Source organism: Enhydra lutris, unplaced genomic scaffold (assembly GCF_002288905.1).
Source record: "Enhydra lutris kenyoni isolate GAN:26980312 unplaced genomic scaffold, ASM228890v2 scaffoldscaffold2, whole genome shotgun sequence".
NCBI lineage: Eukaryota > Metazoa > Chordata > Mammalia > Carnivora > Mustelidae > Enhydra > Enhydra lutris.
In genome coordinates this window covers 10,570,020-10,594,470 of record NW_019154086.1, presented here as the reverse complement: position 1 = coordinate 10,594,470, position 24,451 = coordinate 10,570,020, and the positions used below count along the sequence as shown (strand labels likewise).

The 24,451-nt window shown below is 37.2% G+C and overlaps 1 protein-coding gene across 5 annotated transcripts in view; it reads left to right on the top strand.

Annotated features, from left to right (window-relative positions):
* Positions 1-11,629: 11,629 nt before the first annotated feature.
* LOC111147481 (FMR1 autosomal homolog 1) overlaps positions 11,630-24,451 on the top strand; it is a 59,037-nt gene continuing 46,215 nt past the window's right edge. For all 5 annotated transcript variants that reach the window (XM_022503511.1, XM_022503513.1, XM_022503522.1 and 2 more), the window contains exon 1: positions 11,630-11,688. In XM_022503511.1, the coding sequence (XP_022359219.1) occupies positions 11,638-11,688 (51 nt within the window). In that variant the 5' untranslated portion in view covers positions 11,630-11,637. The remainder of the gene's footprint in view (positions 11,689-24,451) is intronic.

Here is a 24,451-nt window from a genome sequence, read left to right as displayed (position 1 = left end):
AAATTGGAAATGCCGATCATTTTTTTAGTTTGTAAATCATCTTTAAAACAGTTTTTAAGTGTTTAGCATTTTTAATGTTTAAAAAATGTCAAACATTTTTTAACAGCGGTATCAACTAACTTGCCAAAGATCATATAACAAATAGAAATTCAGGTCAGGATTCAAATTCAGTCTTTCTAAAAGTTCATCCACTGAACTGCTACATTATAATACTTGTACCATTAGTAAGCTAATTAACTGGAATGGGCACAAGGGTTAGATGATAAGAGTTTCCTCAAAGGATGGTGGAGGAAGTCAGCTTAAGAGTGGCTAAATGGGGTGCCCAGCTGGCTCAGTTAGTAGAGTGTGTGGCCCTTGACCTCAGGGTTGTGGGTTTGATGCTCCTGTTGGGTGTAGAGATTACTTAAAAATAAAATCTTAAAAAAAATGGACAAATAATGTCATAAAGTGAACCAGGAACAGGAATCTGAATCTGAGAACCAAATCTTATCTATTGACCTTCTGAACATGCTTCCACTTTTTTCAGTCACCACTGGTGTTGCCAGACCTCAAACTGTTCAGTCCTGGATTCTCTGCAGAGCACACAGGATACTCTTTCTTTCTTTTGAAAAATTATATAGCTCCTCTTGAGTTTTTCTTCTTGTCAAAAATTATACCTAATTTAAAGAATCAGTTGATTCTCAAGGAATTTAGAAACTTCAGTGCCCCATGCTCATCTATAATCATTTCCCCTTTCCCAGAGACAACCGCTTCTAATTTTTTAGCTTATTATTTTGTATTTTCTGTATTTCTAAATAATATGTGGGCATTATCTACTAACTTTCCACTGTGGAAGAGTAGGCCTCAGCCCTCTTCTTTTTACTGCCTCTACTTTACATGCACACTTTCTATTGTTCTGTTGTTATTCCTCTTATTTAGTGTGATTGGAATTTAGGTTGGATCCATATATTATAATCATATAATATATATATGTACATAATATATATTCATATATTCAGAGCTGACCCTTAAGATAAATAAGAGTTACTTTTCTGGAATGAGTTTTTTTTTTTTTAAAGATTGTATTTATTCACTTGACAGACAGAGGTCACAAGTAGGCAGAGAAGCAGGCAGAGAGAGAAGAGGAAGCAGGCTCCCCGCTGAGCAGAGAGCCCAATGTGGGGCTCGATCCCAGGACCCTGGGATCATGACCTAAGCTGAAGGCAGATGCTTAACCCGCTGAGCCACCCAGGCACCCCCGGTTCTCTCCTTTTAGGTAAAAACATAGTCACAGAAAAATAGGTTGAAGATGTTATAAATAATTGTGTTTTTCAAAGTTTTTGCAGCAATAGTACATTATAATAAAATCTAAAGTCAAGTCTAATAAGATAACTCCTAGTTTTCAAAACTACTGACGTCTTAAAAGGTGCTTTTTGGAGTCCATTGCATCCTAGCTCATCTTGCATGCCTAAGAATAAAATTCGGAGATCTTATAAATAAATTTAGTTTATACAAGTGTCTGATAAAATTTCATATTTTTAAAGGTATATATTTATTATCCAGACTGTGGTTTCTAGATCTAATTCTACAATAAAAAGAATTGGGCTCTCTAGAGAAATGGCTATTTCCATAACAGAGGGTGGAAAATTATAAAATGAACTTGGAACATGTTGTTGTGCAAGAAAGTAGATATTGTTTAAATAGTGATGAGCCATGTTAAAAGAACTTGTTAGCTAGTTTGAAGAGATTCCTGCTAGTTAAATCTTCAACAAATTGTGAATCAAAAGGAATATTTAGAAAACCATTCGGCTGAGGTAGGGAAAATACAAAATGAACCTGGGTCATCTTATAGTAATAGAAAACAAGTAAATACACATAAAGAAATGAAATGATGGGAGTTTATCAAAAGACAAAGGAGCCAACCTAAAGAGCTTTCAACGGCCAAAGCTGGAACAATTTGAACAAAATAAATAAAGTAGTATTGGATTATATCCAAAGTATAAAATAAATAACCTTGATTCTATATTTACATAATTAAATGATTGAATAAATAAATAAATGAGAGTGAAGGGACAAATTTCCCTTATGGAAAGATTTCAAAAAACATATGTAGATACTCTTTCTTTCTAGAATGAAGCTTAATCCCACTTCTCCCTCTCTATTCTCCATTACCCCTTGCCTTGAGTATGGTTTGGATTTTTTTTTTTTCTTTTTTAAGAGACAGAGAGTGAGAGAGAGAATACAAATGTGCACACAGTAGTGGTGGTGGCGGTGGGGCGGTGGACAGGTGGGCAGAGAGAGAGGGGAGAGAGAATCTTAAGCTGAGCATGGAGCCCGATGTGGGGCATCATTTCACAACCCTGAGATCATGACCTGAGCCAAAATCAAAAGTTGGACATTTAACTAACTGAGCCACAGCCACCCAGGCATCCTGGTTTGGATTCATTGGCTTCCAAAGAATATAGTATAGATAAGGAAGGATTGGAATGGAAAAATCCAGAAGACATTAGCTTACCCAAGTGATCTAGGTTAATATCATTAGTAATAAGTCAAGTTGATGACATTTTACCTCTGTGATATGATGTGATGAAGACACTTCACCTCAATGATATTATTCCAAATTCATAACTCCAGTCTAATCATGAGAAAACAATCAGATAAAACCAAACTTAGGGACATTGTTAGAAATGTCTGACCACTATGTCTCAAAAATGGTCAAGGTCATGAAAAACAAAGACTAAGAAACTGGCACAGACCAGAAGAGACACGGAGACATGACAACTACATGCAGTCTGGTATTCAGAATACCTAGAACAATGAAAGAGTATTAGTGGAAAAACGGTTGAAATATAAGTAAAGTCTGGAGTTTAGTTAATACCACTATACTAATGTCAGTTTTTTGGTTTTAGCAAATCTATGATGATAATGTAATATATTAACATTAGGGGGTACTATATGGGAATTCTGTACTAACTTTGTAATTTATCTGTAAATTTAAAATTATTCCAGGGGCACCTGGCTGTCGGTAGAGCATGCAACTCTTAATCTCAGAGTTGTAAGTTCCAGCCCCACATTGGGTGTGGAGCCTACTATGAGACAAACATAAAAATCATTCCAAAATAAAATGTTTTTAAAAAGAAGCAAATATAACTTAATAGTAAATGTTAACAAAGAACTGAAAGCAAAGACCTCTAGTATAAGGAAGCCCATAATCTTTCATGCAAATTCTGGAAAATACTCAGAGAAATGTGGAGGCCAACAAGTTTCTAGAAATGATCACAGCCCCCAGATAATAAGAATTTGAGATCACCGGGGCACCTGGGTGGCTCAGTCCTTAAATTGTCTGCCTTGGGCTCAGGTGATAATCCCAGGGTCCTAGGATCCAGCCCTGAGTAGGGCTGCCTGCTCAGCGGGAAGCCTGATTCTCCCTCTCCCACTCTCCTTGCTTGTGTTCCTCTTTTCACTATCTCTTTCTCTATGTCAAATAAATACATAAATCTTAAAAAAAAAAAAAAAAAAAAGAAGAATTGAGATCACCTATTTTCAGTCTTTCATATTTAGAGAGTTTGAGAATTTTCCTAAGGTCACACTTGGCCAGACAAGTCATATGAACAGCTATTTTGTGATAGTCTCTGCTCTAGGCTCCACATTTTGATGAAACCATATACTTTCTTGCATGAGCTTTCTGGCCTCATAAAGCCACATCTTTGCTTTATTTTACTGTTAGTAGGTTCCTATTGTTTTCAGGATAAAATGTAAACCCCTGGGCACCTGGGTGGCTCAGTAAGGTACGCATCTGCCTTGGGCTGAGGTCATGATCCAGGGGTCCTGAGATTACCCTGCATCAGGCTCCCTCCTCAGTGGGGAGTCTGCCTCTCCCTCTCCCTCTGCCTTTCTCCCAGCTTGTGCTTGCTCGCTCTCTCTCTCTCCAGCTCAAAAAAATACTTAAAAATTTAAACCTCTTAATTTTTTGCCAAGGATCTCTAGCCAGGTTCATCTCTTGTTCTATATTCCCTATCCTCTATGCTCCAGCCATTCCACACTTCGGGAGCCTTCATGAAATCTTTTTCCTGACTAGAATATTGTGCACTTTACTACTGTCCCCATTCTACATGGCTAAATCAGGAATCATCTTTCTCAGGTTTCTGCATAATGGCACTTCTTCAGAGAGGTGAACTGACTACCCTAAGGTAACCACAACAGAATGGGGCCTGCCAAAGAAAACAGTTCTTTCACCATCTGGTCAAATATGCTTGAATAGTTTTCTTTCTCATTAAATTACATTATGAATGGAACTCCAAATAAATGCAGAAAAAAGCAGCATTCCAATCATACTAACAAATTAAACTTTTTTCACTTGTCTAAGCACTTATTCTTACCTATTTGCACATATAAATTTTACATAGTTATAATCATTATGCAGATTGACTTTTATATTTTGCTTTATTTTTTATTCACATATTGTTAAGCATTTCCCATATTGTTACATAGATTAGGTGTTTATTTTTATTATTACTATCTCATACATTCATTCATATTTAGAATCTACAATATTTGGAGTTCTAGGCAAGATAATGTTGTACAAAAGCAGAAATAAAATTGTGGCTCTAGAGGAGTTTATATCTAGTTTACATTAGTCAGACACTTTGCTTTCTATCTTTTATTAATATTATTATTTTAAATACTATAGTCTATATTAATAAGATAATATGATATATATAAGATAATATTATCTTGTGTTTACTAAACACAAGATACTATACTATACTATATATCCTCTTTTTCCAAATTGTTCCATCTATAAATTACATTTACTCTTATTTTACTTCTCCTCATAAGCTTTCCCTAGAAAATCTCATCTGCTTTTCTAATCTTTTTTTTTTTTTTAAGATTTATTCATTTCTTTGAGAGAGAGTGAGAGAACAAGTGGGAATGTCAGGGAGAGGAAAAAAGAATCTCAAGCAGACTCCATGCTGAGCACAGAACCCGACGTGGGGCTAGATCTCATAACCCTGAGATCATGACCAGAGCCGAAACCATGAATCCAAAGCTTAATCGATTGAGCCACCCACGTGCTCCTACTTTCCTGTTCTTAAATGCTAAATATTCACCATAGACTCCCAAAACTTAATCTCTATGCTGCACCTCTATTAAAACTTCACAGAATGTTTTGAAAACATCTCAAATGCAATGTTTCTGATAGAACTTATCTGCCTCCACAACTCTTTCCTTAAATGTTTTAAACTAATAGCATCATTATGTGCCCAATTGCCCAAATAAAGCTAACATTTATCCTTGAGTCTTTCATTTCTCATTATGTCTTTAGCTATTAGATCCCATTGCTTTAACATTTTAAATATTTCAGTTTTATCTCTTTTTCTTCATTCTTATTGCTTTTATTTGGTTTCTATTTATCTCTTACCAAGCTTGCAATAGCCTTTTAACTGGTTTCTGTCTTCACTACCGTGATTTTAAAATCTATCTTCCTCTCTACTGATAAAAATTTTCTTTCTTAAGACCCAAATGTGGTTAAATGATCTCCCTACTTCTTTCATTATCATCATTTATTGAACACCTAGTATATGCCAGGCATTCTTCTAAGTTCTTTATACATATTATTTCATTTAATCCTCCCTCAAGGTTACAGCTAGCAAGTGGCAGAGCCAACAGTTTGACTGTAGTGTTGTTACTTTTGTATTATATTACAGCTACCTTTCAGAAATATAATAATTCTAAACCTCTTAACATGATGGAAGTTCTGCAATAGTTGTTGTAGTCTTGAGTCTAAAGGCCTTACCCCATTCCTTTCAATGGTGTGTATTATTCAGTTTTATGGATAAATTTGCTCTAAGTACTGCTATATGAAGAGTTAAGTTAGGCTCTGATTTTTATTTCCTTTCCTCTTTTATTTTTTGTTCTTAGTCGTGACTATGAGTTCTTTCCCCCAATGAAAAATCCTTATGAAGAACCTTACAACCTTATTGAGTAGATTTGTAAAATAAAGTCCTACAGTTTAAATTGCTGGCTTAAACAATATGATTAATTCAAACATTGATATCATTTAAAAATGTCTCCACAGAGATTGAACCAATTTACACATTTGTGTACTAATATGACCCTTTTCCAAATTTTTTCTAACACTTGTTTTATCAAACTTTATATACTTCTATATATTTATTATTTATGTATGTATATTATTTATAAATATTTTTCAGAGAGGGAGAAAGTGGTATCTAGATGTATTTCTTTTGTTGAGAGTTTTAGTTGTGTTTTTAATATGTTTATTGACCATTTATATTTAGTATTATGTCAACTGTTCATGTCCTTTATTCATTTTCTTTGGGACTATTTGTGTTTCCTTATGATTTGCAAGAGATCTTTGGTAAGGAATATAGTCATCTCCCCTTTCCCAGGCTACCTTTTGACTTTATGATAATTTTTTTCCTTTGAGAAGTTTTAAATGTTCATGTATTCAAATTTACAAGTCTTTCCCCATTGGTTTGTAGGTATTTTGCTTCGGTGGAATCAGTTAAAGGGACCCATAATTACCTGTAGTATTTTCATGGTTATTTTTACAGTTGGTTTTGTTTCAATTATTTTGAAGCAAGTAGTAGAGTAAAAATTTTAGCAGTCTAAAATCATTGTCTTCACATTAATAAAATTTTCTTTCTCATATACACATAATTCAAGCTAGAAAATGACAGAGGTGGACTTCAAAAGGGCAATCCATGTTCAGAGCCCATGCTCTTAATTCTATTAATTATTCTTCAGGTGGACATGTGATCTAATCCTTTTTGCTTTAAGTTCAACTTTGCATTAGGTTAGGGCCTTGGGGAGGAAGGAAATTCAATTTCTGACTTGCAAAATAAAACCAATATGGTTTCTTTCTTATTTCACCTTGATTTTCTGACATCCTAAGAATAGATTGAAGGATTTATTACAATATGAAGATGATGAACTCAATAGTTAGGTTTAATGTAGTTTTCTTTAATATTAATTCTTATACTCTATGTTTGATAATATCTAGTTAAGAAAATCAAAGATAACTGTGGAACAAAAGCTGAAATATTTTAAACTATGACTCCTGAGTTTTTCATTAGCTATTTATAAAACAGGGTGCAATTTGTTTTGGAAGCTGTTGGTTGAAATATTAAAAGTTAGTTCACACTTTTTTTTTTTTGAGTTTGTTTATTCTTTTTAGTAATTCTACATCCAACATGGAGCTCACACTCACAACCTTAAGATCAAGAGTTACAAGCTCTTCTGACTGAGCCAAACAGGCACTCATATTCCACACTTTCTAAATCTTTGTTTCTTCATGAAGGAAAACTCATAGTCTCAGTTTAGTCAAGTTAAAATTATTTTCCAAGGCAGTACTTTGAGAAGATTTAAAACAATGATAGCATGTTTCCATATCACATTTTATTATTACTATTCTTAGTGTCACAAAGTTGATAAAAATCTTGAATTCTTAGTGTTTTGGTATCTGTGATACAAAGTTTCATTATGCGTATGTTTAATTCTGTCTTTAAAGAACACTTTCTTCCCCGCTAAAAATTTATTTAATTATTTTAGAAGGAGGGAGGGGCAGAGAGAGATGCAGAAAGAGAATCTCATGCCGACTCCCCCCTGAGCACCAAGCCCAATGTAGGGGCTTGATCTCATGACCCTGAGACCATGACCTCAGCTGAAATCAAATCAAGAGTTGGACACTTAACCAACTAAGCCACGTAGGCATCCAAAATACACTTTCTTATTTAATTTATAATTTTTTAAAATTAGAAATGTTACTACTTACCAAGACAGAAAACTTGTAAAACAGAAAACAGGGAGAAAACTGATCCCATCGTGCTATTGCCTTAAGATAACCATTGTTAATATTTTGGTAGAAGTCTTTACAATGGATTTTCATGCAATATATGTATATATTTTCTGTACAAAATTGATTCCACACACAGTATTTAACCATCTTCTTTTTATAAGTATATTAAAAACATTTTCTCATATCAATAAATATTACTCTAAAACTTCATCTCTAATGACTGCAGAATAATCTGTGGCATAGTGTTTAAAACATGGTAATACTTTTTTATGTGAGAATCAAGTGATTTGCTCATTCCAAAAATTCCAAACAGTGCAAAAAAAATAACAATTATAAAATTTATGTCAACCGTAAGTCTGCTTTCTGGAAATATATACTATTAAAACACACACTGTTTTAAATGTGATTATGCATGCTGTTTTGTGCCTTTCTTTTCCTTTAGAAAACTATTTTTACTTTTACTTTTTCCAGTTTTTTTTGAGATATAGTTGACATTCTTTTCTTTTAATAACAAAAGTCTTTTCAAGATGATGAAAACAGATCCACATCAAAATTTTAAACTTTGTGTAATATTTCATTGTGAATATAACAGGGTCATTGATGGGGGTTTTAGAAATGGAAAGGGGAGAGTGTTCCTGGGTGGTTCAGTTGGTTAAGTGTCCAACTCCTAATTTTGGCTCAGGTCATGATCTCCAGATTGTGAGATAGAGCTACATCGGTGGGTTGGCAGATGGTCTGTGCTCAGCAGGGAGTCTGCTGGAGATCCTCTCTCTCCTGCTCACTCTGCCCCTCCTCATGCTGGTGCATGCTCTTTCTCTCTCTCCCAAATAAATAAATTTTAGAAAAGAAAAGTGAAGAGGAAGACTTAAATCCTAGTGTGCTACTTAAAACTTGTGTGATTTTAGATAAACGACTGGTTGCTGTGAATCTCAATTGCTTAATGGAAATCATGAGGTCTAACTAGCAGTAGTAGTAAAGTGTTAGCAGGAACAGGTTGGGGTGGGGGTAAACTCAAATGTTTTTAGCATCCAAGTCCTGAAGAGGACCAACTTTAACTCTTCAAATTTCAGATAATATGGAATGCTTTAGTTTGTGTCCAAATGGAATTTTTGCAGCCCTACCCAAAGTCACTCACACTGGGAAGCAGAAGAAAACAATACACTGAAGGCCAAAAGAACAAGAAAGAAAGAAGGGAAGAAAGAAGAAGAAGAAGAACAAGAAGAACAAGAACAAGAAGAAGAAGAAAGAGAGAGAGAGAGAGAGAGAGAAAGACAAAGAAAGGAAGAAAGAGAGAAAGAAAAACCCATGAAGCAAACCAGATCCTTCATCCATTGCTGATGGAAATGCAAATGGTGCAGTCACCTTGGAAAAGAGTCTAGCAATTCCTCAAAAGAGAAAATGGAGTTATTACCACACTGAGACAGGGAAAGTAAAAGACTCCATAAAAATCTGCTTTTTGCTCCTTTTTCCTGCTTCCTTTCTTGCTAGGACCTGCACCTCCACCCCATTTTACACATGTCTTATAAACAGCATCTATCCTCTTTGTAAGGGACAAGGAATTAATTGTTCTCTAGAATAAATGGCATCTAAAGAAGGACCAGGGAAGCTATCCTAATGAGCATTCCAGACCACTGGAGCTAGACATCTGAACGCAAGAGCCCCTGGCTCCAAGGAATGACACCTGGGCCCTTGTCTTTGTTCTAACAGGTTCCTGGATGCCTGAGAGGAGGATATACCAGACTCTGCCCTCAGTAAACTGCCCCCCACCCAAGCTCCAAACAAAAATGAGACTCCCTCCTTTCCTTTCTGAGTCTCCTAGACACTCACTCTGCTAATTGCTTTCTCTTTATCTTCAATAAACTCTGCTTTTACCTCCTGCTGGCTCATGTTTGATTTCCATCCTGTGTGAAGCCAAGGACCTTCTTGGCTGGTCCCAGCCTGCTGCATCAATATGAACCAGCAATTTCAATTCTAAGTATATACCTAAGAGAATGAAAACATACATCTGTCTACAATAACTTGTACAGGAATCTTCATTGCAGTATTATTCCTAATAGCCAAAAAAATGTACACAACTCAATGTCTGTCAAAAGATGAATGAATTAATAGAATGATTTTACATATCCATGCAATGGTATATTTGACAATAAAAAGGAATAAGTAGTAACATGCTACAACATGGATGAATCTTGAAAAGACTATGCTAACTGAAAGAACTGTCATAAAAGACCACATACTGTATGACTTATTCATGTATATGAAATGTCTGGACTAAGCAAATCTATAGGCAGAAAGTAGGTTAGTGATTGCATAGAGCCTGGGCGTGAGTGAAATGGGGGGACTGCCCACAGGTACAGGAATTCTTTTCGGACTGATGAAAATGTTCTAAAATTGATTGTGGTGGTAGTCGCACAACTCTGTGAATGTACTAAAACCTGTTGGACACTTAAATGGATGAAATGCTGGTATGTGAATTATATCTCAATAAGGCTGTTGGAATAAAAAGCAAACTAGGGCATTGTAATTCTGAAGGATCATAATAAGATGGTATATAAAGTGTTGGACAGATAAAGTTCTTAACAAATGGTGGCCTTAACTCATTGAAGGAATTGTTTGTTTACATTTTCCTCACCATAATCAACATTTTAAAAAGATCATTTTATATATACAGCAAAACAATACTGAACACTGTTGCGGACTGTTTTCCTTCTGAACCTTTGGAGATGTAGATGTGTTGATGAGATGTTATGTACATTATTTTTAGGACCCCGTGTCCTCAGAAGGGCTGGACCCATGGACAATTCTCTGAGTATACGGCGCTAGCAAAGATTTTTTTAAAAGAATTTTTCTGTCAAAATGGTGATAAAACACACACATCAAAGAGACTTAGCATTTTTTCAAAGGCCTTACTTTGGGAAAAGATTTTGGTATTGTTAAAATAGATATTCAAACCTTCTCCGACATAATGCTTGGTAGAAAGCCATACAGGATGATTCTGCTTTGATCCTTTTCGTGGAAGTTTGCAGGCATTGCTGAAGGGGAAAACGTGGTGTCCCGCTCAGTACCAAGTTTCCCTGACTACTTCTAACAATGGGTATTAACGCAAACTCTCCTGCAAGTTGTAAACCGTCTGAAAAAACCAGCTTCAATACTTAAGCCTGACTTTAATCAGTTGAAATGTTAACAGGTGGGGAGAAGGCTCCAGAGAACTGTGTGAGGAGGCGTGGGACTGTGAATTTGAGTGAAGAGAAGGCCACCGATTTAAATAAAAAACAGAGAGGTGAAAGAATTTGGGGGACACAGTGTGTACGTTTTTAAGCTCCCTCTCCCGCCCAAAGGTTGTGCCAGTGGGCAACTGGAGCCCCCAAACTTGCTCTTCCCTAGGTAACGAAGCTAGTCCGGGGCTGCCAGCACTTGCAAGAAGTTTAGGGGCAGAATGCCCGAGCGCCGCGGAGAGCCGATGCGTGGGGCAGACGGCCTCCGGGCAGTTCACGCCGGGGCGGCTGGAGGTACCCACCGGCTGGAGCGAGGAAGCTGTGGGTACGGGAGGGCGGGGACGTAGGGGCGGGTAAGCAAAGGTCTGGCGATTGTGTCGGGAGAAGAACGGGGCGTTGACAGCGGCGGGCGGAGCCCACGACCAGTGATGTAAGGAGCAGAGGGACCCCAGTGGGAGAGTCGGGGTTGCACTGTGAGACTCCAGGGGTGTGGGGCGGGGGATCCCAGTCCCCGCCCTGTTTTCCCCACCCCTCCCCCGCCTCCTTTACGCCCCTCCCCCCTCCTCCCCTCTGGTTGGAAAGTTTCTAGAATCTCTTCCCAGCGGCCTTTGCGGTTCCAACATGGCGGAGCTGACGGTGGAGGTTCGCGGCTCCAACGGGGCTTTCTACAAGGTATTGACCCTGTTGCCACTTTGTCGGGTGTTCTGGGGGCTAAGGCAGGTTTGGGGGAGGGCTGGTGGTCCCAAAGAGTGAGGTTTGGAGTCGAAAAGGGCGGCCAGGCCGAAGCCGGGGCTGCTGGGTTCCTCGCTTCTCCCCCCTCCACCCGCGGTTTAACGGTCTCGGGGGCCAGGGCTCCGTTATGTTTTGAAACAACACGTCGGACACCTCTTGCGTTTTTCTACTTATGAACCTTATTTTTGGATGCTAGTGCGGCCCTTGTTGGGCCGGTGAGGAGAAGCCGAGTCGCCGCGGGGCGGCGAGGAGCTCCCTGGGAGCAGGCCTGTGCGCCGGGAGGTTGGGGAGTCGTGAAAGGAGGTGGTGGGATTGTGTGGTCACAGCCGCTCCCCCGCCCCTCGGACTGGGCCGAGCGGGAGCGCCTCGGCACGCTGCTCCGACCCCTCCCCATCCTTTTGCGGGGGGGGGGGGGGGTGGTGGTGTGCGTCGCGGAATCTTAAGAATTTACCTTTGTATTAGGGTCTGGGGCTAATAAACTTCAGTGTCTGACTAGGAAGCGCGTTCCGAATTGAGGGTTAGGATCGAAGAGAAAACTAGAAAACCTAAGGTGGCGGGTTGAAATATTTTTGCGGCCTGGGAAATTGGGCGGCGCCTTAGCCCCTTTATTACGGAAGAAAAGGCTAGAGTTAAAGGCTTTAAAGTAAGATTGAGAAAATGAAATCGATCAGGGAGACTGGTGGGGAGGTGACTAATTTCTTTATATTAGTTATTCAGTGTTTTTGGAAAGAATTGTTGCTTTTTGTTTCTTCCCCACGAGGTTTTTTGTTTGTTTGCACCGGGAGATGCATTATTATGGGATGGGGACTGGAAAACAGAAGAGGAATTCGAGAGTAGAGGAATTCAGTCGGGGCTTCCAGTGTAAGGGGGGGGGGGGTCACATTACTGAAAAATCCTTTCAGTTTAGTTTTGCCATTGTAACGGTTCGTTGTCCTGATTTTTTTCTCCAAAAGTATGTTAGAAGATCAATACAAAATCTCCCCAGCTGTGTCTGTCAGTCAATCTTATTAAGTAAGCCAGGATCTCAAATGTTTGAGAGTCCTGGCTATTTTTATGAAGGGCCTCTCTTAATACAGGAGTATTGTGTGTACTCAGAATATATTCTCTCTGGGTTTCATTTCAGCCTACCTTTTGTCCCACCGGATTTATTTTATTTGGTGGTCGTAATTTCCTCTTGTTAGTGTTGTTTTCGTTTTGTAGGTTGCTGATAAGCTGTATGGATTTGGTTTAACTGTCACGTGGTGATAGCATGGTGGGGAGTCACATTTGGCGTCTAAAAGGATCTCCCTAAGCTTTTTACAAGTTGCCTTAGGTGGTCAGCAAAGTAAAAACAGTGACTGCCGGGTGGAAAGGAGGCTTTTTGCTTGACTCGATATAGATTTAATATTTGGTGTCAAAAGATCTAAGTGAAATTTGAGTAGATACTTCATTGACTTCTTACTGAAACACAGTAGTTGCCTTCTCTGAGCCCAGATACAGTTGTGGCACGATGCACAAAGAATGGGCTTGCCATACTTTTGCTCTCGAGGGTAGGTAAGGTTCATCATTTTTGCACACCTACCCCCGTGGAAAAGTTTCATATTCCCACTGTATGGTGTTACAGTTGTGTAATGGATGTATGCTTTTTTCCCCCCTCCTCTAGGAAATTGAAAAATAAAATTTTTTTGCCTTTAGTTATTTCGTAGCATGTGGATGGTAGGACATACCTTTTTTAGCCAAGTATTGGTGTTGATCGCTACAGAAAATACTCATTTCTTACTTTTATTTTGTAAGATTATTTAAGGTTATCAGCTTGAAAGTCTTAAGATTGTTTACAGCATTTTTTTGTTTGTTTGTTTGTTTTTAATTTTATTTTGAGAGCGAGAGAGCACGAGCGGGAGCAGAGGGAGAGGGAGAAGTAGACAGGGAGGCCGGCAGGGGGCTCCATCCTAGGACCCAGGGATCTGAGTTGAAGGCAGACGCTTAACCGACTGAGCCACCCAAGGGGCCTCTGGAGTGGTTTTTTTTTTCCCCCCATGGTTTTTTTAAAAAATAAAATTCTCAGTGAATGTCCCCGTTTTGGAACTCTGAAGTATTGTTGATCCTTATCCTTACTCTGCAGATCTGTTTGAGTCTACCTAGACTTTGAGTCGACTCATTTTTACTTCACAAAGAAAGGTATACTTTGGCAAAGGTTGGGAGGGATCCTAGCCACATTGTACTAAAATAATTGCACTTGAATGTTTGGAATTTTATGTCCTACCATAATCCACTTGCACATTGTGGAAACTGGGGTCTTCAGAACTCTGGAAGAGCGAGAATGGTGAGGTGGGAGGAGCCCTGGATTTGAAGTTAGGTAATGGTAAACTGAATTCCCATGTATTTATCTGTGCACGCCTGAGAATATATTTTCTGTAAAATGAAGGGTTTGAGTTTGTTCATATCCCCAATTTTTTAACCCCATGGAACTGCTTGCTCACTTGGAAAAAAATTGATTTACTCACTATTATTTTTAACTACATGGATTTTTTAGATTAATTTGCATGTGGTAAAATTTACCTTTTCTGGTACATAATTACATGTGTAACAACCCCCAACACGATGGAGATCAAGAAGTTCCACTGTTCCCCGAATTTCTCTCACGTGCCTTTGTAGTCTCCTTCTCTTCTCACCCTTAGATCCTAGAGCGTTTTCCTGTCCCCATAGTTTTGCCTTTGCCAGAATGTCCTATATGTAGATTCATACAGTATGCTGAGTGTTTTGAGTCTGGCTTCTTTCATTTAGCATAGCAGCAATTTAATTTTAAGTAAAATCTTCTAAACAATAATAGTGGTCAGTGAAGGCATTTTGGAAAGAAAAGTTGCCTTTGAATAACAGCTGTTAACATTTTGGTTTATTCTTTCTGTGGTGGTCTTCAGTGTGCAGGTGATTCTGATTTTCGTCCTTTTCTTCCCTTCCCCCATATACAGACACAGCTGTAAATGCTAATCACAGTAGAATTTCAAAATCATGGGTTTAGTAGCCTGTATCATCATGCTTTGAGGCAGTACTCTGTAGACATTTATTAAAGATACTCTGGTGGAACTGAAACTTCTTACAAATTAATTGGAACCAGTGAAAAGCTAAAAGAAGATGTGACCTAAAATTAGGATCGTTTAAAAAAAAATACTATGTTTTCTATCTTTTTTTTTTTTTTTTAAACAGTGAATCTGTAGTTTGTTAAGGAGATAAAAGCTTGATGTGCTTCTCTTCGCTCTTCAGCTTCTAAATCTTTGGGAATTGGGAAGAGATGTTAAGTACTTGATAGGGGATATAATTTTATATAAAAATTTGTTTATAGCCTTTTCTACCTAGAGTGAGGCATCTTAGGGTTTATACTATTGGCCATTGAAGGTGCTTTTATTTAAGATAGAATTTACATTTTATGGTTGTTAGTGTATTTATAGAGTTGTGTGACCATTACCACAACCTTACTGTAGAACATTTCAGTTATCCCCCCAAAACCCTCTGCCCATTTGGAGTTGTTAAAATGCTTAGCAACTGATGTGTTCTGATACTGACTTTGTAATAGCATTCCAACTTGCATAGCCATGGGCAGAATATAATTTAAGTAGAGGTTGAAAGTCCGTCCCTCAATTTCTGGCTGATAGGAAAGTTTCCATGGTGTTCTAAGGAAATGTGTAATCTCTGAGATGGCTGAGTGAAATTTCAGGCCTTCTGTAGAAGACAGGATTACTTTCAGAGGTCTGCAATTTCTGCTTTGACTGACTACAAATTTCAGAGAGCTACAGTATTTCCAAAATTTCCTGTTACTTTGATATTAAAATGAAATTTGAGAATAATTCAATTATGCAGTAGGTTTGTTAGTATTAATGATGACCTATAGAATTTTAGTAGAGGAATTTCTTGAGAGTACTGAGTTTTCAAAGTTAGTACTGAATATTGATTTCTTTGTGCAGATTAATAATTGAGGAAAAGATAGATGGTGGTTGCTTTAATATTAGGGACACTGTTAAGTTAAAAACACATTTCCACGTATTTTAAAGATAATTCCCAGTTGTACATTTTTTTTTTAAAGATTTTATCTATTTATTTGACAGAAAGACCACAAGTAGGCAGAGAAGCAGGCGGGGGGGGGGGGGGGGAAGCAGGCTCCCCGCTGAGCAGAGAGCCCAACATGGGGCTCCATCCCAGGACCCTGGGATTATGACCTGAGCTGAAGGCAGAGGCTTAACCTGCTGAGCCACCCAGGCGCCCCCCAGTTGTACATTTTTTAATTGAAAATTGTTTTTTGGCAAAAGATTTAACTTAATACTGTATGTATGGGGAGTCCACATGTGGGAATTCCAAAGATTGCCCTAATCATACATATTTTAAAATGTGCTTTTATAAAAACATAAAAGAACTAAGATTTAACTGAAGAAGTCACTTAATTTTTAGAAATTATACTTTTTTGTAATCTTATTTTTATATTATAAAAGCAATATGTAAGTATGAAAAATTTGAAAACAAAAACGAAAAAAGAAAAATTTTATCTATCTAGAGATATATATTGTCAAGGCCTTGGCTTTATGTACTTAAAACATACTTTCTTCCATATTTTCATGCACTTGTATGTTTCTTATAACATCACATATCTGTGTGCATTTTGTAAGATAATAGTTTACTGTGTCTGTTACTTGTTAGTCTATGAAGCTTATACTAGTATTTTCTGATTTTGTTCTTTCAAAAATTCCATGAGATAGATGTTTTTATTCCCATTTTATATACTAGGAAACTGACAGTAACAGGTAACTTATCCATACATAAACTGGAGCTGAAATGAGATTTAACTCGAGGGCTTCTCATTTCCAGTGCCTAATTTAGTATAGTGTTAGGGGTTCTTCAAAGGAAATCTCAGAGTAGTGGGCATATACATAAGTACTTTCGTTACAGAGACAGGGCAGGGTGCATGGGTGGCTAAGTCTGTTAAGTGCTTTCCGCTCAGGTCATGATATCAGAGTCTTGGGATCCAGCCCTTTTTTGGGTTCCCTTCTCAGCAGGGAGCCTGCTTCTCCTCCCTCTCTGTTCCTTCTTGCTGCTTGTGCTCTCTCTTAAATAAATCTTAAAAAAAAAAAAAAGACAAAGCAAACACTTGATAATTCAAGAAGCAAGTTCTCTACTACAATGTTAAGGATGTAACACACTAGGTTTTTATTTTTATTTTTTTTTATTTTTGTAAGTTTTATTCATTTATTTTTAGTTATCTCTGCACCCAACATGGGACTCAGACTCTTGACCCTGAGATCAAGAGTTGTGTGTTCTTCTGACTGAGCCAGCCCGGTACCCCAAACTACTGTGCCTTTTGTTTTGTTTTAAGATTTTATTCATTTTTTAAAGAGAGAGATCATGTGAGAGAACACAAGCAGAGATGGGGAAAGGGAGAAGCAGGATCCCCATCCCAGAACCCTGGGATCATGACTTGAGCCAAAGTCATACACTTAACTGATTGAGCCACCCATTTTTTTTTTTTTTTTTTTTAATAGTGGAAAGGGTGTTACGTGTTCCATGAGTGATCCTAATTCTTGAACTAGGTGGTTATAAGACCCTTTTTTTCTTTCATCTGCAGTATTAGGCAGTTTGATTGTTTTTAACAATTTATCTAGTGGTAGTATCTGCTAGGTTCTGTTGCTTAAGGTCCTGTCTAGTTCTAAGAAAGCTATTACTTATTAAGCACTCAGGCTACCTATTAGACTGTGCAGGTACTTTATATGAATTTATCTCATTTAGTTTTCTGAATCACAGTGAAGGGGAGGTAATGTAAACAGCAACTGAGGAAACTGAGGCCAAGTGAATCTAGATCCATAAAATTAATAGGCTGATTCAAGGTTCAGGTTGGTTTTTCAGACTTCAGTAAAATATGACTTTTTAAAATACATATATTTAAAAAAACCCCAAATGCAACATTCTAAAAAACTGAAAATTTACTGTTGATGGTAATTCCTACAAGTTTGCTGTGCTGCAGTACACAAGTCAAGAAATTAAGAAAATTGCTAAATATTTAGAAACATTCAACATCAGAAGCTTTAAAATCTTAACTATAGGAGCCCTTCTAAATTTGCAACCTCCATTTTTATTTTTTATTTTTTGAAGATTTACTTATTTATTTTAAGAGGGAGCAAGCTATGCATGAGTGGGAGGGGCCAGAGGGAGAAGAGAGAATCTCAAGTGGATTCCTTGCTGAGCTGGATGGGGGGGCTAGATCCCAGGAACCTGAGATCATGACCTAAGCTGAAACCAAGAGTCAGATGCATAATGACTGTACCATCCAGGTGCCCCAACAACCTGGGTTTAAAAAAATATATTTTCTCTAAAAAGAGTCCTGTCAGCCATACAAAAGTCTGAACAGTTGTATACTGAAGCTAATACTGAGCTGCACTTCAATACACATTCTTAGCAGAACAATTTTCTAAATATACATACACATTCCTCACATTACAGGATAGCTGTTCATCTTCCTTATCATTATTATCTTCCTCATCCTTTGAGCCTTTTGGCCTGCCAGGGCTCTTTTTTCCTCCTTCAAAGTGATTTTCTTTTTTTAAGTTCAAATATATGGTTTATGAAGTTATTAATTACATACTATTCCTAATAAAGTGTTAATACAGTTGGAATAAAGAGAACTGATTGGGAGGATTCCTGGAGAAGTGATTTGATCTGTGTCTTCACTTGATAAAAATCTGTTCTTTTCAATGTGGTAGCCACTAGCCATGAGTGAAATGTGCTAGTGTGAATTAAGATGTGCTTTAATTGTAAAATCTATACTGGATCTCAAAGAGTATGAAAAAAAAAAAACATAAAACAGTTTTAAAATGGGATTACCAGGTGTTCAAGTATTTTGAATATGTTGGATTAAACAAAATTATTATTGAAGTTAATTGATCTTTTTTTTTTATTTTACTTATTTGAATATGGCTGGTAGAAATCTTAAAACTAGGTATATGCTTCAGATTATAATTTTTTTTAAAAGATTTTATTTATTTGACAGATCACAAGTAGGCAGAGAGGCAGGCAGAGAGAGAAGAGAGAGGGAAGCAGGCTGAGCAGGGAGCCTGATGCGGGGCTCGATCCCAAGACCCTGGGATCATGACCTGAGCTGAAGGCAGAGGCTTAACCCACTGAGCCACCCAGGCGTCCCTTCAAATTATAATTTATGCTAGGCATTTATTTATTAACAATGTAATGATTTTGCCTTCTTCTAAATGATTTTATTTATTTATTTTTTTGACAGAGAGTGAGAGAGGGGATACCAGCAGGGGGAGTGGGAGAGGGAGAAGCAGGCTGAGCAAGGAGCCCGACTTGGGGCTCAGTCCCAGGATTCTGGGATCGTGACCTAAGCCAAAGGTAGACGCTTAAGGATTGAGCCCCCCAGGTGTCCCTAGACAGTTTTTTAAAAACACTATTCTCAGTTGCTAGCCTCATATTGCTTGCTGTAGAAAGTATTTTGGGAAATACTTGAAATGCTTTTGTGTATGCATATGCATTTGACCATTTAACAACATAGGTTTGAACTACATGAATCTGCTTATATGTATAAATGTATCTTTGTCATGATTTTACCATTTTTTTTCTGGCTCTACTAGAAGAATACTGTATATATGTGTTGATAGGTTGTTTATGTAATTGGTAATGCTTCTGGTCAGCAGTAGCCTATTAGTATTAAGTTTTGGGGGGCCCAGATGTTAAATGTGGATTTTTAGTTATGTTGGGGTGGGTACCCCTATCTCCTGTGTTGTTCCAGGGTCAGTGTACATGAAACTTTCAAATATTCTTTTTTTTTTTTTTTTAAGATTTTATTTATTTATTTGACAGATCACAAGTAGGCAGAGAGGCAGGCAGAGAGGAAGGGAAGCAGGCTCCCTGCTGAGCAGAGAGCCCGATGCGGGGCTCAATCCGAGGACCCTGAGATCATGACCAGAGCCGAAGACAGAGGGTTTAACCCACTGAGGCACCCAGGCGCCCCTTTTTCAAATATTCTTATGATGAGGTAACCTCTGGGTAATCTTGCCACGTAGTATTGCATATTTAAAGGCTTTAGAATATTATCTGGCAGATGTTTATTAGTAGTAAGAGACTTTGATCTGTTAAATTTTCTAATATCAAGTCTTCATAAAGCAGAACAAAATGAATACAAAGGATTGTTTTGTTGATTCAAATGTATATATTATTTATACATACAACTTTATAGTTTATTTGTCGTATATTAAAAGATGCCGATAGCAGTGGCAAAACTGAGACAGCATTGAATCTTAGTTAAATATCAGTTGTTTTAACTTGTTTTCTTTACTTTAGCCTCAGCATTTTTTGCCAAGCTTTTTTGGGAGAATGAGTAGAGGTCCCTTCCAGTATTAACTGATTATTATAATTATTATAATAATTATAATTTTATTTTATAATTATTATTATTATTATTATTATTATAAGTTTTTAGTTATTTTTGGCAGATGAACGTGGCATGCATGCCCTGTTGATTTCTTCAGGATCAAGACTCTCAGGCTTTCTGTATTTCTGCGTTTCTTCCAGGGCTAATTAATCAATAGTAAAACTTTTCTTTCCATTTTGTAACTTTCTGCTTTTATATGAAATTTTTCAGATTATAGGATGTTTTTCAAGTCTTAAATTTTCCAGTGGCTTGTATGTGTCTTTAGTGTATAGTAGGGCTTTTGTACATGTTTGTTGAATGAACAGATGAATCTCTCATTCTTGGCTTTGGGACACACTGATTTGTTTTTAATTTTAGGTAATATAATGGCATACATGCAAAATTAACCTCATTTCTGATTCTAATATACGCAGTTGAAAAATTCTTTTTAGCTATTAATATATGGACCCTGTCGAGTTCTGGTGTTGTCACAGAACTTTACAGAAACATAGAACTATGGGTAACTTCAGCCCTTTGCAACTGGAAAGTCGTAATAGTTTCAGGTGGCTGTGTGGAACCATTAAATAATTCCATTTCAAGAACTGCTGGATATGTGAAATTAACAAGCCAAGAACATTGATGTACAAGTGTTAGTAGGTACTTACGCATTCTTATGAAATCTTCGTATCTTCATTGTCATTTTTTAAAGCCCAGAATAGTTAAATGTTCAATATTAGTGAATGCTGAAGGTTGACTTGGAATTTTTTCCCGTGTTAGAACTTATTCCATAATGCGATAACTTTTCTAACGTAATCAGTAAATTACTGGACTTTATTTGGAGAACATTTGTCCATTGATTTGAAATGACTTCCTCTTATAGATTGATTTATGCAGGTCTTCAAAAAAAAGTACTGCTTGAAGTTAAGAAATTTGATTGTAGTATTAGTCTTAAATATTTGTGCTTGTTACTGGAATCAAATTACAATTCAAATCTTGTAGGTGTTGTAGGCATCAAACCAGTTTGTTAGAGTGTAGATTTGAGATCCCTAGAGGTGGAAAAATTTAAAAAGATAACAGAGTGGTGCTGTGTATGTGTGGTGCTGGTTGACAGAATGCTTTAGGATATATCTTAGTTCTTTAAAGAATATGCATATGTAGGCACATGTATAATTTAACATGTAGGCATTTAAGTATTCATGAAGTTGCTTTGTTGTAAATTTTTTCCTTGCTCCCCTTTGCCACATAATCTTCTCTCATTCCCACTCCCATTTCAGATAGGGTTTATAGACAGGTATACACCCTACTAGATTTTTCTCTGTATTCAATAGTATGGTACATAGGTACATATTCATATACACATGAAGGTTTTTTTTTATCACTGCTCTATAAAATAGAATTGTGTTTTGGCTGTTTCCCCTTGAAGTGTAATTTATTTATATTTTTAAAATTAAACTTTTTAAGATTTTAATTTACTTATTTGAGAGTGTGCATACGCAGGAGCAGAGTGTTGGTGGTGGGCAGGTGCAGTGGGAGAGGGAGAAGCAGAAGCAGACTCCCGGCTGAACAGGGAGCCGGATATAGGGCTCAATCCCAGGACTCTGGGATCATGACCTGAGCTGAAGGCAGATGCTTAACCTACTGAGCTACCCAGGTGCCCTGTAATTTAGTTTTAAATGGTTACATAATTCATGGCAAGAGTTATGCTATCCAGCCATTCCCCAGTTCATAGACACTCACTTTGTTTTCAGTTTTTTGCCATTCCACATACCTGTTTCCATTGGAGAGGTTTCAAAGAATGGGAAGCTTGGTGGAAGGGAACTTTTCTTTTTCAGCTTTAATGAATGTTAACGTTACTTTCCAAAAGGCTTAACCCTTCCTGTTTTCTCTGTCAATAAATATAAAAGCTGTTCTGTACATCCTTGCCAGAAAATGGGTTCTGTAATCTTTAATTTTGGCCATTTGGTTGGATATAAATGGTTTTCTCAGTGGAACTTTCATTTGCAGATTTTAGATTCCCTCTTGTGAATTTTAATGTTTGTTGGGCATTTTGATTTGCTTTTCCATAAATTGTTTGCCTGTTTTCCTATTGAATGTCTTTTGTCACTTTTTGAGACCTCTTAGGACTCATTTGAGTGCCCTTTCTTATTTAATACCTGTCGACTTTTTGGTATCTCTGGTCATAGAGAAGTTTTATTTTTTACATAGTGAACTGTTTTTTCCCTATCAGGGCTCCAGGGTTTCCAGTCCTGGTTCAATGCAGCATGTGTCATCTTTATGCATAGAATTTCTTAAATTTTTTTTGTGTTTTTATTTATTTTATCTTCACTGCACGAATTATTTTTTAATATTTAGGCAAATGTGCTACTACTGTGTATTAAAAAAAATAATCTGTTTCCGGGTTTTTTTGTTTTGTTTTTGCATGTGAGGGAATTAGGAGGAGGATGCCCAGCATCCAGGAAAGCTCCATCTCCTTCGGGGTTGATAGAACCTCCTGAGAATTGCTCCAGAAAGTCTCTGGAGTGCTCCGGAAAGAATGTAGAGACTCCTTGAAGGAGGACATTGTGACTTGCTTTGTGGCAAGAATACAGCGAGTTAGGAGTTTTATTATCCTTACCTTACTGCCTTTAGCCCTCTTGTTTTACCTATCACATAGTAAGTCATGGATCTGAGACCCAGTCTTAACAGTGAAACTATTGTACCATAGTGAGATTTTTTTTTTTCCTTCCCTAATGAGTTCTTTCTGTATCTGTTATCTGAATACACAGTCCAGGAACATAACATAAAATGTTTAATTGTAAATTATTTACATTGCTTGGTATAAGAGCACCAGGAAGAAGATTTCTCATGGTATTTTTGGGGAGAGGAGTAGCTTTAAGTACTTTTGGCACTTGAGTGTCTTGGTATACCTTAGTTTAAGAAGCTTCAATTCCTTTTGCAAATTGAGACATTTACAAAATTACTTAGGCAATGGCGATCATCTGTGCTAGGAACCTCTAAATTTCTCAGCATAATAGGGCGTCTCATTCAAATTATTACACAGAAGCATTATTTCCTCAACTCTTGTAAGTATAGTTCATATAGCTAGTACCATTCTAGATGCATGGAAGAGAAGTTAGTTCGTTACCCATTGTGAATGCCTTAGTGATTGGGCTGTATTCTATTAGAAGCCTGGTTAAAAAATACTGTGCTGTATTCAATTTTATTTTATTTTTACTCTGTCAAGTGGATCGTAACCTGTAGAGTGCAAAGCAGGACAAGAGAGGATTCTGATTTTTGACATGTTTGATTTGAGGTATGAAAGTGAGCCAATGACAGAGGTGTCTCTACAGCTTAAATTGAGTTTTAGAGTCTAAGGAATAGGTTAGTTTTCAATACAGATTTGGGAAGTTAGTGGAAGAACTTGTATAATTTCATCTAAAGTGGTATTAGTTCTGAGAGACACTAAGAAGTGTTGTCAGTTAATCTGAGTGCTATTTCGTACTTATCAAAAGATACCATTATTTTTAAGATCTTTTAAGTAATCTCTACAGTCAGCTGGGCTCAGAAGTACAACCCTGAGATAAGAGTTCCATGCTCCACCAACTGAGCCATCCATCCAGGAGTCCCTGAAAGATGTCTTTTAAATGCTTGCATGAATAAAATGGAAGATATAAGCAAAATAAATTGGTGAAAATATCTTCATATTCAGGTGATTGTGTTTCTTCTTATAGTATATTCCTCAGTGCCATGGAGAGCATTGATGTTGTAAGCATACTTTAAAAGAGCTCTCTATTATCTCCAGGATTTTCTTGCAAGAATTTTCATCCACTCTGCAAGTTTTGGTGCTGGTGCTTTCTTGATTTTATCAGAAGGTGTCAACAGAACAACCTTCTGGTAAGAAAACTTAATCCTTCCTAAAATTGACCTTCATTGGTTTGCTGAATGAAGTGTCAGGAGGTTGCAGTCAAGTGCTACAGAAAATTGCAAGCAAACCAAGTTTGAACAGTCTTGAACAGTGACATTTATACCCTGATTGCTGTGTGGTTATCTGGTGTTCTTTAAGATTTGCCATCGTTTGTAAGAAGTATCTTGATTTCAGGAATGCTAAATTACTACATTTAGTATCTAACAAATTGGGCTGGGAAGGTAGACTGGGGCCAAAGGATGAAATCAGTAAATAAATGGATAATTGATCAAAGGATAACAAGCGATAATGAGATCTCCAGTGGCATTTCTTGGGAGGAGGGGTGCATGGAAGGACCTGAGGTGAATTTTGCATAAATTATGCTCGTAACTTTTCCTTTCTCTTGGGTTATTTTCTTTTCTTTCTTTCTTTCTTTCTTT